This window comes from Octopus bimaculoides, chromosome 2, assembly GCF_001194135.2.
Source record: "Octopus bimaculoides isolate UCB-OBI-ISO-001 chromosome 2, ASM119413v2, whole genome shotgun sequence".
In the NCBI taxonomy this organism is placed as follows: domain Eukaryota; kingdom Metazoa; phylum Mollusca; class Cephalopoda; order Octopoda; family Octopodidae; genus Octopus; species Octopus bimaculoides.
This window is the reverse complement of record NC_068982.1, coordinates 215,121-232,111: the sequence shown is the minus strand read 5'-3', so window position 1 is coordinate 232,111 and position 16,991 is coordinate 215,121. Positions and strand designations below refer to the sequence as shown.

Below are 16,991 nucleotides of genomic sequence, written 5' to 3'. Positions count from 1 at the left end.
ATTAGAATTGCTTCACTTTTGGAAGAAAAAAAAATCCCCACATATGTAGGTTTTATGTTTGCTTGACAATATGGAACTGGTATCCAGTTTTCATTCATAGTAAAACATTTCAAAAAATCGAAATGGGAAAAAAATAATCTCCAAAATTCACTCAGATGTAAAATGATGTCAGACAGAGTAACTCAGTTGTTTGTGTGTTTTTACGAATGAACTAATGAGATTTGTGCTGAAATTCTCATTTAAATATGAATAGGTCATTATGGCTGGCTTCAGGTGGGTTGGTATCGAAAGGGTTGATGGAATCTTCTTATTGAGTTCCAAGTTTGTTACCATAGTTTCTCTGTTTCTTCTTTACAAGTTGCACATTCCAGACAAGCTGGTTCTGATTCTTTCTTAGTTCTGAGATTAGTGATGTGAAATGACTCCCAACTGTTAAATTCTTCATATGAATTGGAAGCATCCTTGGTGCTTCAATTTGTTAGGCAACCAGAGGAGATCTTTCAAAAGCAGGGGTTCTTTTTCCTTTTTTTTCCTTTTTTTGCATAAGACTTTAACTCCACACTGCAAGCCAGGAAACTACCGGACAATTCAGTTGTGCTTCCACTGCCTCGCCTCTGTTGGGGAATTATACCAGCCACAGTGTTGTTTTCAGCTAGGTATCCTTGGCTGTGCCTTGGATACATTTTCCTGTTGGATAAGATGCTACTTCATCAGTGGCATAGCTTGTGTCATTTACTTACAACTGATTTTGGTGTCTGACTCCATTGTGTGGGACTTTGGGCAAATGCCTTCTGCTGTAGCCTTGGGTTGGCCAGTGTATTATGAGTAAAATTTGAAAGATAGAAAGCACACACACACACACACACACACACACGTGTTTGTACAGGGTGTGCAAAAGGCAGCTGAAACAAACCATAGCAATGACTGTACACCAGGAATAGGTGATCCCTGCCTATCATCATGTCTAGGATGGTAGCACTTGATTCCTTGGCACCATGCAGTTGACTACTACTTCTAACAGTTTCTCTGATACACTGCGCAAGGGGCTCAAATCAGAGAGGGCAAAGGTCAGAAAAACCAACCAAATTTCCCCAGTTCTTGCCAGCTGCACTGGTGCTCCCTGGGAAGAGAGGCATTGGGGGCTTTTGCAGAATGACATTATGGCTGTCTTGTCTCCATTGGCTTTGGATATTTGAGGGTGAATGCAGTAGAATGCTAGTTGGTTGGGTCAGAGAAGTTAACTGTTTCTTTTTTTTTTTTTTTTTTTTTTTTTTTTTTTTTTAATGAGAAACATTGTAATGTACTTCAAAATACCAGGATGTTCCTGGAAAGTGAAAGACTGAACAGTTTAGTGAGGAACAAGTTCTGAGGCACATTGAGTGTAGTGGAAGGCACATTGCCGTGGCTTGTGATCATGTTGATTTGAAGTGGAGGGCCATGTGATACATAAAGGCATTTTTTGCAGTTGCACTGCTCGGTAAATGCCCCTCACAGAAGTGGGGAAGATTTTCTAGGTATTGTTGGCCTTGTTTTTACTTGCACAGCTCTGAGTGGACAACATTATGGGGCTTGGAACATTTAGGTTTTGTTGAAGATACGTCTAATGAATGGCTTCAGTCACCTGACTAGCTGTTTCTGATGAATTAGGAGTGAGGCTTGTCTGCTGCCAGGGATAACTGGAACAAATCTACTGGAGCTTCAATCAGCTCCATTAGATTTAAAAAAGTAAACTTAGTAAGCTGCATTGGTGCTCCCTGGGAAGAGAGGAGTTGGGGGCTTTTGCAGAATGACATTATGGCTATGGAGCTTCAATCAGCTCCATAGGATCAGGGAATGAGGATGGTGCACTGTGTTGGGCATTTGCAACAAGGCGGTAGTAGGATGGTGCAATAAGTGCATCAGACAGGGTTTGGTAGAGAGACAAGGTTTTGAGATGGGAGAGCAATAGTGGCTGTGTGCTAGGATGGAATAAGATGAAGTGAAGAATGAATAATAGTAAAGAAGTTGGCTTCTCTTCTCAGCAGCCACCATCATTGCAGGATGAATGGGAGAGAGTCATTGAGGGTGATGGCTTTGAAGAACGGCGAAATGAGATGTGTTCTCAATGGAGGAGGGTATCTAGTCAAAGACTTATACACCCTCCTCCATTGGTGGTTTGACGAATTGAGAGAGTGATAGAGGGGCCAGATGTGGGGGAATTGGAGAGAGAGAGCGAGAGACTTTGAAGCTGAGTAACTGAAACGAGTCGATTGCTACCATCTTCTTTTGGAGTGAATTTAAGTGTTTGTATCTTGGACCAGTGGATACGGGCTTGTTAAAGTTGCAAAACTTGTGGTTTGTTTGTAAGAAGTGATGCATCAGATCTAGTTTGTGGAGAAGGCTGGTAACAGCTAGAGTTTCTAGATCATTGGTTTGCTCAAACAGGACTAATCTTGCATAACATCATACATGTTAGTATTAATTGTTGCACTGAGCTTCAAAATCAGCAGTTCTCATGAGCTTCTAACAATTTGAATTTCTTTCTTTCCAGGACAACTACTCAGATTCAGAAACAAGGTAAGCAGGTTTTATTTATCTGAGAGGATATCAGCCATGATGTCTCTGAGTTTACTTTTTAAAAAAATTTTGTTACTTTTGTTACTTTTAATCACTGGAAAGTACCAGAGTTTACAAAGTGAAGTTTGGGACAAAATGTTCTTTTGTATTTATTGTTTTTGCATATTCTGAGTTAAAAATTCTGAGTATGAAACTGAAATTTATTAGATTGGTATACTTTCATTGTAAGAAACGATCTTGAAAATCTTTTGTGATTTTCTGTTTCATCTGTTCAGAACATTGACTATATAGTTATTTCATGGAAAGTAAAAAGATGTTAGTTTTACCTCTTTCGATTGCAATATCAGTAAGATAATTTTTTTTTGGAACATTGGGTCTTGAGGCACATCACAAAGTTATAAATAATAACATATAAATATTGGATTGAAAGACTCTTTTGGATAGAAAAAGTTGAAGGCTGCCCATTCTTTTGAAAATTTATAAAATTCTTACGAGATATTGCATAGCAAAGATGTTAACCATCTCAAAAGATGAAAACAATGGGGTGGCTTCAATAATTCTGGTTATTGCAACAGTTTTAATATTTTTGTTTTCTATATGGAAATCTGAGTTTATTTTGGTTAAAAGTTTTGTTTTCCTTTCTGAATACTTTGCAAGAATTAGCAACTGTCTGGAAAAATGGATTTATTGTGATGGAACATTTGATCTTGTTCAAAAGGAAGGTTATCTGTTATAATTGTTCTCTAAAATATTTCTGGTTAATTTATTTTGATTTTGATTTTTCTTTTTGATTTTGTTATTCCAGGCCTTGTTATTCCAGGAGTGAAAAACCCAGTGATAAATATGCACAGCATTCAATACCCTCAGCATGTGTGTACACTTGTTTCATTTTTCTAAAACTCCAAATATTTGTTTGGGGTTGTGATATTGAGTTATACTTTGGCATAAGACAAGTTCATAGACTGACCACTTTCTGCTGTGTGATCTCAGTTCTTTGAGCTGGGGTGTGTGTGTGTGTGTGAGAGAGAGAGAGAGAGAGAGATGAAGCTGGAGGTATTCAGGCATCAGACCACAACTTGCCGCTTGAGTGGAGGAGAGGGAGAGAACATTAGGCAAATTATTTACACCCTATACTTATTCACCATCATTGAATTAGTGAGGTGATAAATGTCTAGCAGTAATATACTGGTGTCAGTTTTATTGGCTATGTTCCACCTCATTGCAAACAGTCTTGTACCAGATCATAAAGAAAGAAAGAAAGAATAAGGAAGTTACAAGGAAGATTCTTTCTGTGGATTAGTGTGTTCAAATAAATCTTGTGTTGGGAGGGTCATTATGCCAATAATAATAATAATAATAAACATGCACTGTTTCAAAATTACTGTTAGTCAGTCAGTTAAATATCTAACCAGCTAACTAATCAATCATTTGTTGAATGTGTTGGTTAAACAATGAGTTGGTTGTCTGTTTCTCAAAGTCCTTCCATGGCTATTCTCAACCTCTTCAAAGTCTGGCTTGAGTCTGTCTGAGAATGATTAATCTCATGCATGTGTATGTAGATGTATGGTTGCTTACAAGAGAAGGGTGAGAGTAAATGAAGAGTGTGTATGTGTGTGTAAAACTGGTTTACTTTAAATGCCCCATTATTTATTTTTGACTGGTTGAAATCTTACCACGATTCACCCTTTCTTTACACTATCTTGGTGCGTGCATGTGAGTATGTGTACATGCATGCCTGATCTGTCTAAGGGTGAGTGGACTTGAATGTCAGTAATTGGTATTTTAAATGTGTTGTTCAGGTTTTGGTGAAAGATTCGGTATTCATAAGACACCAGTTCTGGCATGATAACCAAGGTAAAAGGATAGCACAGAGAGCATACAGCCTGTGTGTATTTCCAGCCTTTTGACACCATCTTGCCTGAGACTGCTCTCATCAAAGTCCTTGTAGATGGTAAGAGTCCAACGTTTGCCGTGAGTGTGGAGACTCTGACTAGGCGTCATTTGTGTTTGGGATGGAGTGGTGGTGAGGGCCTATTGAGCCGAGTAATCCTCAAGAGTTTTTTGCTGTTTAAAGAAACAATGCTCTGAAGGTCTCCATGTATAGAATTGAAGCAGGTCTAGTGTGTGTAGTTTGGGCTGTGTGTTGTGGAGTCTGGTTGTAGAAGGTTAGGGAGGAACAAAGAATTCTTCTGTCAACATATGCATTGGCAACAGGTTGGTCATCAATATATAGAAGTAAGTGGATGGAGGACAAAGCTCAATCCTGGGGGACTTTGGAGCTGAATGAAAGGAAGACAGAGAGAGAGCTCAGTTGACACATGTTGCGATGGAAGCTTCGGATTCAAGGGATGACTGGAGCCTATAGGTAGGATGTTTTGTAGATTTTCTTCTGGACACAGGTGAAGAACGCTTTGCTGATGTCTATGACAACAACATTGCTTTCACTGAACTTACTAAAGTGAGGGCCTATTGGTGAATGACGTTTCAGAGTAGACCTTCAGGGGATCAAGTTACTTGGAAACTGTAGTAGTGGTGGTCACTGATGGAGGGGACAGATTTAAGGCACTGGAGATGATCATTGCTAATGGCTGTCTCTATCACCTGAGAGGGGTTTGAGGAGAAAGCAGTAGGACAATAATTGCCTGGCTCTGTGGAGTTACGTTTCTTTGGAATGTCAGGGTGTATTTCTGTAGAGAGTGAGAGACTTAAAGAGTTTGGTAGGTGCAGAAGCAAATTCTGATGTACAGCAGAAGGGACATTGTCTGGGCTAGTGATGTTTGTTTGAAGCATCTAGCAGTATTTGCACACTTGGTGTACGAGTAGAATGGTATAGGTTTGGAGGGGACTGAGTAAGGGTGTAATGGTAGAGGCAAAGTAAGCACCAAAAAGAGGGAGGTTGTCTCTGTGAGGGTTACTGCTTACAAAACCATCATTATTTGGAAGAGGAGGAAAAGTGGCGGAGCCTCTGTCGGCAAGTTTGAGATAGGAAAGTGTGATGGCCATGTGGTGGACATTGTCTCATTTAGAAACCCTTATTAATAAGCTGGAAGACTCATTAGCAGTATGCCAGGCAAAATGCTTAGTGGCATTTTGTCCATCTTTACGTTGTAAGTTCAAATTCTGCTGAGATCAACTTTGCCTTTCATCCTTTCGGGTTCAATTAAATAAGTACCAGTTCAGTGGGGGTTTATGTAATCAGCCAACCCCTCCCCTCCAAAAATTTCAGGCCTTATGCCTTTAGTAGAAAGGATTATTATTATTATTATTATTATTATTATTATTATTATTAGGAGTAGTAGCTTTAGTTTTTTTTATTTCCCACCAAACCAGTGCCAAATTCCTCTTCCCTCAGCTGAAGAGCAAAAACCTGAAGCCATTCTTTCCATCTATTCAACTTAATCACTTCTTTTATGCAGTAATTATTTCTGGCAAGGACCATCCCTTGATTTACTCAATTCCACATCCATTTCTACTCATTTGAATAGAGGAGATAGATTAGTCAGTTTTTTTTTTGTTAGATTTCATTGAATTGCAATGAGTTAGTTCTACCTACCTGTCTTGAAAAGTGGTCTGAGAGTACCATGGGGGAAATTTTATGCAAAAAGCACATTTAAGTGAACTCTAAGAAGCCAAATGTATCACTTGTTTGTCATCTATCAATAAATCAAACATTTTTTTCCAGATTCTCCTCATGAAAAGCAGTGTTTTTCAAGAAATAACTCTTCAAAAAACCCACAAAAGACTCACTTTCAGCAACGGGAAAAGAATGTCAAAAACTATGGAAATTTAGAAGTTTCTAATGATACGTGGAAATATAGGGATTCAGATGAAGAATCTACAAAACCCAAATCTTCACCAAAGAAAAAATTTTCCAAATCTCCTGCCAAGTCTTTGAATAATTCTCAAGGTTCAGATAATTCTATTTTGCACTTAATTAAAAAAATTTTTTGCCTAATATTTGTTGAATCATAGCTCAAGAATAAGGTCTTAAACAATTATTGGGTGATTGGTCTTATCTTTAACTTGTTTGTCATTAGAGTGTGGCCATGATGGGGCACCATCTTGAAGTTTTAGTTGAATGAATCAACCCCAGCTTGGTACTTATTCTATTAGTCTCTTGTATTGAACTGCTAAGTTACACAGACGTAAATGCATCAATTCTTGTCAAGTGGTGGTGGTTTTGGGGGATAGACACAAAGCACAAACACGCATACATGATGGGCTTCTTTCAGTTTTCATCTACCAAATCTACTCACAGGGCTTTGGTTGGCCCAAGGCTGACACCTGCCCAAAATGCCATGCAGTGGCACTGAACTGAGAACCTTGTGGTTGAGAAACAAGCTTCTTACCACACAGCCATGTCTGTACCTAATTGTCTTCTTGACATTTGTTGTGTGGAATTTGCATGTTGTCAGTCTCAAACATTTACTGGAAATAACTCCACAATATTGAACCAGTCCAAGACTGCTTGGATTTTACCATTTATGATGTGGCACTTGCTAGACTGAAACATTTTTAGGTCTCTTTTTATAAATGACTCCTAATGAGTCTATCACTACCACTAATGTGTGAGTGCGCAACTGATTGTGTGAATGTGTTTAAAAAAACCTGGAATAGTTGAAGTGTTGATAATGTGACATTGATAGATGTGGAGAGAAGCAGGTGTTGAGATAATTCTTCTCTAATTCTTCAGTTTGCAGGCCTACCTTCACTGAATTGTATTATTGGACCATAGAAAGAGAAAAAATATAATTGTTTTAGGCAGATACACACTTCTTCACTGAGTAGCCATTTTGAAACTGGTTAAATGGTGGTTTGTTCAGCCAAACGGGTAGTGTCTCTATGGTAATTTGACCTTCAAGAAATAGCATCAAAATCTACCTCAAATTATATTCCACTGTCTTGGAAAAAAGAACAACACAATAAAGAATGTAGACAGTAAATATAAAGGGTTTAGTGGGTGTTCGTGGTTGGACAGCTTTTGCTGATAGGCTTTGTTAGAGCAGGAGTGACTATAACTGGCTCTCTGTTGGTTGCAGTCGATCCGATTAAGAAAAACAGCCTGCTTGTGATTTGAAGACTCCACACACGTGTACCCTTAACATAGTTCTCAGATTCAGCATGATACAGACTGTAATAAGACTGGCTCTTTGAAATACAAGTATGACTCATTTTTGCCTGGTGAGTGGACTGGAGCAGCATCATCATCATCATCATCATCATCTGCTCAAGGTCACAATGTGTGGCCTCACGATTGTGAGCTGAATGCACCTAACCGCTATGCTACTTGCCTTCACTAGGAGTGACTGGGACAAACAATATTCTCTTCCATTCACTGCACGAGGAAAGACAGTTTGCAAATTTCTGGTTTTTATATTCACTTTTCTTCCTTAGTAAAATTGGAATGAGTTTTGTTGAAACAGTTTTATATCGGTTGATATTTATAGCTGGGTGTTGTTGCTTCTATTTAGGGAGTGGAACCAGTTTGTCAGTCAGGTAAACTCATGTCCAGGATTAAAACCCAACAGCTGTACTAAAATTTCAGTGAACTCCTGTGCTTGGTTGCCCTTCACCCTCACTTCTGACTTTGCTCCTCATTACTCCTGAATATGTGTCTGGGAGAAAAATTCCGCAACTTTTCTTTCAACTAATCTCAGCTAATGGATGTCAAATGCCTTTGAGTTGTTCTTTGGCTTTTCATGATCAATGTATTCTTTCTTTTATAATTGTAGATCGTTCTGGAATATTGCAGTTGAAGAACAAGTGTGTAAATTGTGGGAGTCAAGGTAAGATTAAATTTAATATCATCATTTAATGTCCGTTTTCCATGCTGGCATGGGTTGGACGGTTTTTCAGGAGCTGGAGAGCTGCACCAGGCTCCAAGTGTTTTCTCTGGCATGGTTTCTGTGACTGGAGGCCCTTCCTAATGCCAACTACTTACAAAGTATACTGAGTGTCTTTTAGTCACATCAACAGGGTCACCAAGTTGGTTGCAAAACAAAGACCTCCTATCCAGGAGAGGGAGTGGAAACAAAGGAAGTGGCCGTGTGCCAGGCGAGGGGCTAGAGCACAACAGCAGCATTTATGATATGAAACTGCTAATGATAGACTTTTGTGGTTTGACAAAATCTGTCACGCTCTGGAAAGAGGTGGTAAAAGTGTGTGTGCAGTAGAGAGTGAGAGATTCCAATGATGCTACTGGGACATGCACACATATGAATAATTTTGGCACATGTACTTGCACACTGACAATAATTAACCATGTGTAGACATGTGCCAGAGCATGTCTGCATGCCATTAGTGTTTCTGTGTCTGCGTGTGCCAAGCATGTTGATTACTTTCCCTGATGATATAACATGCACATCTTAGAGCAAGTCTCTGTGAAGATTCAATATCTGTCTAGCAACAAAGAACATGTAAATATTTCAACTGAGTTATCAGTGACTGAGAGCAAATACAATTGGAATGGTCTGCATCTCAATATGGAGACAACTGATTGAAAATGTCTCGTTGAATTTCATCTCCAATTTATTTCTTCTTGTCAAAATGACTCTGGTATTAGTGTAAAGAAAACAACTCGAAATGTGAGATTATTTCTTAACAACCACAACTTTTATGTGAAGGTCTGTGGCCCACAATGGGTCACTAGTTGAAATAAAGGCCTTTAATCCGATGATATTGGATACAAACCTGCAATAAAATTTTACTGCTCCACAGCAGACTCTCAAAGAACTCCATAGGTTGATGGGCTATTTGTGTAACTTCATGTGATAGGGTTGTGTTGGGTGTGCAAACTGCACAGGGTGGGAGCCACTTGTCATTGAAGGTATGTTTAAGAAAGGCGTCTGCCAAAACCAACACTATAACACCATTCACTTGCATTGAAGGAAAGGCTTGAATGTCATAGCTTCTTATTTGTTTTATTCTTTCTAAGCCTGACTTGGTATTTTCAACAAAAAGTTTAAAACAACTTGTTTTTCAGCTACCAAAAGATGTTCCAACTGCAAAGTACCATATTGTAGTGTTCGCTGTCAAACGAAGGACTGGATGAATGGTCATGAAAAGGCATGTTATAGTTTTAGGTATGGTATTCCTTTTGATTTGTGATCAGATTTCTAACTCTCATGATTGAAACTTTAGACTCCAAATCTGAGATTTTGTGGAGTTCATAGAATAGCAGGCAACCAGCTTGATAGGTCTGTTGTTTGTCACAGATGCCTTAGTAAAATTCTTGTGGTCATCACTGAATGTGGCTGAAAGGTTCACAAGAAGTGGGAACAGGAGGATGAGTTGGAAACTTCTCTTGTACATATGTGTCATCAACATTGTTTAACGTCTGCCTTCCATGCTGGCATGGGTTGGACAGTTTGACAGGAGCCCGCACCAGACTTCAGTGTCTGTTTTGGCTCCCTCTAACATCAACGGGAAATAATTCTGTGTTTTAATAAAATTACAATGTGTAACTTCATATTTTGTCTGTGTACTGGTATATCCAGAACAATTTACAGTTTATGCAAGAACAATGAATTTTATTTATAAAAGAAATATTTCTTTTTAAAAATTTTTTTAGTAAGATGACTCTGCAGGAACTTGCTGACCGATTCGATGTTGATTTAGATTTGAATACATCTGGGAACCAGTCCAAGTCTAAAGACAATGTGAGTACGTTTGGAAAAGGTCTTATCTTGCTTAATCACTGAAGATAGTTGCAGTATTGTTGGTTTTGAGGAATCTTCAGGTAGTTGTTTGTTGAACATTTAGGTGTTGCACTCCTACCTCTGTTCTGGGATTTACCAGGCATTAGTTTATTGTATGAGGTTTAGTGATGAATCCTGGATCTGGACTCTATCCCCATTTCTGTAGATCGATAGATTCTAGTGATGGCCAGATACACTTGGTCAGAGCATGGCAGTCACTCGCCCTCTGAACTATGATATCCATCCAGGTACAGCGGCTGCAGTGTAACGTTGCTATTTCAGTGCGTTTGTCTGGGTAGAAGATACTGTAGTAATGACTGGACCGCTTGTTCCTTTGACCATCTTTCAGTGTCACATTTCCATTATTTGACTGGTGTCAATCGAACCATGGCAGTTTCATCTTCAGTGTAGTGAGGACTGCTTTATGTAGTTTAGTGATCTATTTTTAAGATGGTAGAATGGAAATTCTAAGGGTTAGTGGTTGTGTGACAAGTAGTTGAAAGCCAGGTGTGGTTTTTAGGTTTGTAGTGAAACTAACACCTTGATCGCCATGATACACAAAGAAGCCATTCCCCTCTTGCTGTTATAAATATATTCAAGATCGGCCGTAGCGGAAAACACATTCCCTGTCATCACGTGACTGATTATTATTCGAAGCGGCAACTTCTTCGAACCGTTCCCGCCAGAACGCAAACTGACCAATCACGGCCCCTAATAAGGTCATGTGATAGAGTATTTTTCTGTTGTCTGGTGAGCCTCCCATCAACTATAAAAATAGCTTTAATTCAGCGGCAAATTCGTCTCGGTTCAGTTTCTCTATAGAGACTGTGCCGTGTACCACACGACAGCAGCAATCAGCCAGCGACCACTTCAACAGCTTCGTCCAGCCACGACCTACCGCCGTCGCCACATCAGCAACACGAGTCTACGACTACTGCCAAGCAGCCTTTTCGCCACCAACATCTCCAACCATAGTCGACACGACTTACTATGTACACCAAACCAAACCTCCGCGGCACATCTCTCTCTTCGATTCTGTTAGGCGACTCAGCTTCACCACGATAAATAAACAGACAAGAGTTACAGCCTGCGATAAACGTCTGTCTTCAAGATTCCGGCCCTGGCATAGAAGCCAACACACAACTAGTGATAAGCCCTGCCACACTCACAGCCTCAACTTCTTTCTCATACAGACTCTTCCTATCGTGTACTCAAAACTGGTATAAATGCTTACGTGTTACTGACTTTTTCTATCTGCTGTAATATCTCACATACACATACATGTATCACTCACATACTCTCTTTTCTTTGTACGACGGCCTGTCTTTTATTATGTTCTTATATGTCGCATTCACACTCTCACATACACATACATCTTTAACGCTACAATAAATATTTCTGTTATTCATTTTATATGGTTGTCTTTTCTATCTCCTCATTACTGGCTATTTGTGTTATCGTAGTATAACATTATTTTATATATCATCATTGATATATTATTTTGTGTTCGACCGTGTGACTCGTATTAAATAAAAGGAGTTCTCTTTTTCCATTCGTCACCATTTCTCTTTTTATGAGTTCGCTCGGTCGTTCTTACAGGTTCATAAATGTATTTTGCTCAGAACTAGGACTAAGCCACATAATTTGTCTTATGAAGTATAGTATTGCTCTTAATGTTTGTCTTTTTACTTTGGTGTTTCTTGTGGTAACAAGTTTTAAATGCTTTTTAATGCAGGGATTAGGTGTGCCTCTTCCATCTTCCCATTCTCCCCTGACACCACCTTTATTACTGAAGTAATTTATGGACATCTCTGTCTTTGGATTCTTTCTAGATATTCACCCTTCCTATTGTACAAGTATCACTTGGTGTACTTTTGCTTACTAAACAGAAACTGAAACAAGTCCATCGTGTGTGTGTGTGTGTGTGTGTGCAAATTTGTATTAGCCTTGCCTTTGTCTATGTTTGCTGATTGGATACAATGAGCACAATGATGTCATTTGTTTGCAGTCCACTGTGAAAGCAGGGCTTGTTGATATAATTTGTGCAGTCATTGTAAGCAAAAGTCTCATTCACATGGTTTTTATTTCCAGTTTTCTGTGTAAAAATGGACCAGAGTTGTTTCTCTGATCAGACTAATAGATTATTGGAGCAGTCAGGGTTTAGTGAGGGCATTGGGCCACAGAAGCTCTGCCTCAACATGCTCTGGTTTATTGCATGCAAGGATGGAAAAGTAGGTGTTAAAACAATATACTTGTGTGAGAAAGAGACCCCTTGTTTATGTTTGTCTCTCCTACTGCTTGACAACTGGTGTTGGTTTGTTAACATCCCAGTAACTTAGCAGTTCAGCAAAAAAGGACCTTGAATGTTGTGCCCCAGCATGGTTGTACTTCAGAGACTAAAATAGAGAAGAGAATAAGTGCTTTTGAAATAAGTTTGTTCCTTAGATGTCCTTAGTGATTGTTGTTGAGAGGGTGGAAACCTTCAGTGCACCTGGTCAGCTCCTAGATCGGCCGAACGGTTTCGAATAATATTTGACCACTATGTGCTGACTGACTTGCCAGCTCCTGTCAAAACGTCCAACCCATGCCAGCATGGAAAACGGGCATTAAATGATGATGATGTCATAAAATTAGGATGGTGGATATTCTCTTATGCATAAGTTCTTCTGGTAAATTTGAGGATTCTTTGTTTGTGATGGTGAGATCTTTACAAGATGGTACAATTTCAGTTCAGAGAACTAATTGGTATTGCAACTATTTTATACAGCTTTAGTTTCAGGATGTTTTTTTATGTTGCTAGTACTAGTGGCTAGTTGAACTACTGCTCCAGCATGTCCAATTGATGTAGAGAAAGTGGAATTTCATAATTTGGGAATAGTTAAAACTCTTCAGTTTGTATGAAAAAAAACAACCTATAATTTTTTTCTTTTTTTGTATGTTTTGATGAATATTTTCATGTATTACATCATCATTTAATGTTTGCTGTCCATGCTGGCAAAGGTTGGACAGTTTGACCAGAGCTAGCAAGCTGGAGAGCTGCGTGAGGCTCCAGTCTGATTTGGATGGTTTCTATAGCTGGATGCCCTTCCTAACACCTTTTAATTAGACTCATGCATTGTCATTGGACAACATTAAGTCTTTTGTCAATTATTTTAGATTGTATCCTTCGAGAACTGGATTATTGTGTACTTAGTAAGAGTTAATGTTCTCCTGTTTCAGCAATCCCGCCAGAACAACCATCAAACAAGGCATAATTCTTCATTGTCAAATCAAAATCTTTGTGATTTTCCCCCCAAATCTGATGCTGTAAAGCAAAAACCTGGCAAATCCTCAAGAAAGTCATTTTCAAAAAGGGAATCAGATGTAGAAAATGCCTTTTCTGATCTTGAAATTCCTGATAAATGGCTAGGGAGTGTCCTGTCTCGTACTAAGTCTGCTCATGGTAATAGCAAACATGAACACACAGTGGCTGGGAATGATGATTTTGAAGAATCCTACATTGGTTCCACGGTTTCTAATGGAGAAAGCAATGAATTAGAAACTGTTGAATTACCATCTCGTGGCACTTGTCAGGTTCGTTGCTTCTTTTCATCTATTTCTTTTTTCTTCAAATTAACCTTTCATAAATTTCATTATCATCTAAGATGAGAGAGAATGTGAAAAAAAAAAAGATTTGAAAGACAACCATCTCATTTCACAAATGAAATCTAAAATTCTATTGTTTCATCAACTAAATTTAATTGTATTTTTAAATGGCTTCAAGTTTGTGTGGGCATGAGTAATTTTTTTTTTTTTTTGCAACAATAAGTGGTTGCTTGTGGTATATGTTTGTGTCTTTTATAACCTTTTTTTTTTCTTTTCTTTTAAAGGTATTGGTGACTTATATCAATGAGTTGAACATATTTGTTCAGTTAAGTACAGAAAAGAACCAAAATATACAAAAGGAAATTGTCTGTAAATTATATGAGGTAAGAACATTATGAAATCTTTACTTTTTCATCATCCTCATTTAATATCCGTCTTCTTACGGGCTGAACATTGAGAAAAAACTATTTAAATGACTAAGATTTGACAAATTTTTTTTATTATCATAAATGAATTTAACAATTCAATATACATAATTTAATTTGGTTTTTGTTTTGTATCATGTTTCAGTCATGTAAAGATGATGATTCTCCAGTATGGAACAAGAGGTCATTGAGAATTGGCCAGTTGTATGCCTGTGTGTTTAGTGAAGATGGTGTTTGGTATCGAGCAATGCTTGTGGAAATCTTGAAGCCTAACAGAGTAAAAGTGAAATACATAGATTTTGGTAATTGTGAAATAACTACAATTGACAAGTTGAGAGTACTTCCTCCTGAACTAAAACAAGTGCCACAACAGGTAAATTTCTATTCTGTTTTTATGGGAAGGGGATTTTATTGCAATTGGTGATAAAAAGTGAAAAAGTGCTGTAAAACTGATGCTAAGACGTTAGTGAGGAGATTAGCTGATAGGAGAAGTAACTGTGAGTTGTGTGTATGGTTTTCTGAGTGGCTTTGCATGGCTCTTTCTTGGCAATGTTAGAAGTCACTTGACTAACGAAATGCTGAAAGTAGAACTAAACTTATAACCCTCAGGGTTTGATAGGGGGGGAATGAATTTAAGAGAACTGTTGCATTATTAGGCCCTAAAAAATTGTTTTCTCCATACACATAATAATGGACTACTATCCATTTTGATACCAACCCGGCTGAAACAGGCTCTGGCTCTGAGTACAAATGTCTTGTTTTCATAAGTTTTGAATTAAAATCTTCCACCAAACCTTAGTCACAATTTATGTTCCTAACACCAACTGAATGATAACTAAGTTATTTTAATTCTTTGTTATATTTAAAATTAATTGAAAGAAACACAGAGCATCTTAAATACGGTAACCAAAGGGTTATACAAGGGCTTACATTTGATGTTGTATTGGCATTTGAGTGTAGAAGACTTGTGGGAGTAGGAACATTGAATGTAAGTAACAGGACCTCAAAATTCTTGCTCAATGTAAATATATTTTTGCAGGCAGTGTGTTGTGTGCTGAATCTTCCTCGTGAAGCAACTTGTAAGAATTCTACAAAACTTGCTGCTCTCATTGGAAAGCATATACTCCAAGATTCTCAATATCAGCTGAAAGTAGTCAAGGATTCAACTCCTCCAGAAGTATTTATATATGATGCTGGTAAGTTATATGGTGGTTCTTTAATGAAATTTAACCCCTGCTGTCTCTGTCTCCCTCTTATAAATCTCTGGAATTTGTTTCAGTTGATAAAACTTGTGAATCACTTCACCAATTTGTCCACCACTCTTTTTTTTCTATTTACCTTTTTTTCTTTCTTTTTTTTTCTTTACTTTCATCAGAGGGAAATAAAATCAACAAAGACATTGTCAGCAGTTTGGATTTGAATAGCACAGCATTACCAAGCGGAACTACTAAAACGAGTAGTGTGAGTACTCCCCAGATTGTGAAGTAAGTTCTCCTCTTTGACTCTTTCAAAGTCATCTTGACCAGTTTACACTGCTCTCTCCCCCTCTCTCTCTCCCTCTCTCTCTCTCTCTTCACCCACCCATGTCGAGTGGAACCTGGCCATAAATCTCCACCCCAACAAACCTGTCCCTGACTCCTCCCAGATTAACACATTCAGATTACTCTCTCAAATCTAATGCTTATTTAGTCACACTGTTTTGAATTCTAACTTTGGGATTTTGATGATCTGATTGTATTTGGTTGAGAGCTAACATTATATTCTTGGATTGTTGACTTAATCCTATCACTTAATCCCATTGTTATACCTCTTGTATTCCTCATTGTGTTCTATTTGAGGACAACCAATGGTTGTAATTCAAACTTTCTGTTTGAGAGCTCCTCTTGCAGAATAAGGCAATTGGCATTGCTGTTCCTTAATGAAAAGCACTTTTGCTTCCTGGAAACAATCTTTTTATTTTATATTTATTTATTTATTTTTTTTTGACAACTTTAAGGTCCAGCAACTGTTCGTTGCTGGACCTTAAAGACTAAGTATCTCAGAGAAGTTATTAAAATTACCGTTTTTTTCTGTAAGTGTATAATTAATGTATATCCACTGCTTTCTGATTTCTTTTTCTGGACTGGACACAAACTGGGAATCTTATTCCCAAATTAATCCACTTGTACAATTCTCAGTGAAGAAGATTGCTACCATAAGTTTAAAAATAAAAGGTTTAAGATTAAATCCAATACATGTTGGAATAAGTTAAGCGCATGACAATAAGTTACCTGTTGCTTAAAGATAGGGACAGATTGTAGATCTCTGAAGTCTTCTTTTTTAATATCTAACCCTTCACTGTTCAGGTTACTCTGTTGTTAAATATTGTTTGTTTGTTTTTGAATTAATCCTGGATTATCTTGCAGTTTAGAGATTTCACTAATGTGATTGTTTAATCTTAGAACGACATTGTAGGATTGAGGTGAGAGGCTGGATCTGGCCAGTTTCAACATAAAACAGGTTAAATAGTTTGGTCAGATCTGGCTGGTTTGAATGTGAAAGAGCTAAATAATATTTTTTCTAATGATTTTGGTTAGCATCACTCATAGATTCAGTTCCTGTTTGAGTGGTCAGTGGTCAGATGAGCACCCAACAGTAGGGAAAACCTTTCCTACAAAATTCTAAATGTATGAATTCAGCAATCGGAAAGAAAAAAATAATTGAACTCTTCACTAACATTGGAAGGAAA

General features: G+C 38.0%; 1 protein-coding gene across 3 annotated transcripts in view; it reads left to right on the top strand.

Moving 5' to 3' along the window:
• Positions 1–16,991, top strand: part of LOC106870748 (tudor domain-containing protein 1) — a 62,026-nt gene that overhangs the window by 24,547 nt on the left and 20,488 nt on the right. For 2 of the 3 annotated variants that reach the window (XM_014916940.2, XM_014916939.2), the window contains 11 exons: positions 2,531–2,556; positions 3,362–3,426; positions 6,239–6,463; positions 8,289–8,342; positions 9,539–9,638; positions 10,127–10,214; positions 13,473–13,826; positions 14,123–14,221; positions 14,409–14,636; positions 15,303–15,459; positions 15,639–15,747. In XM_014916940.2, coding sequence (XP_014772426.1) covers positions 2,531–2,556; positions 3,362–3,426; positions 6,239–6,463; positions 8,289–8,342; positions 9,539–9,638; positions 10,127–10,214; positions 13,473–13,826; positions 14,123–14,221; positions 14,409–14,636; positions 15,303–15,459; positions 15,639–15,747 — 1,505 coding nt within the window. The remainder of the gene's footprint in view (positions 1–2,530; positions 2,557–3,361; positions 3,427–6,238; positions 6,464–8,288; positions 8,343–9,538; positions 9,639–10,126; positions 10,215–13,472; positions 13,827–14,122; positions 14,222–14,408; positions 14,637–15,302; positions 15,460–15,638; positions 15,748–16,991) is intronic. The other variant, XM_014916941.2, reaches the window with a different exon arrangement.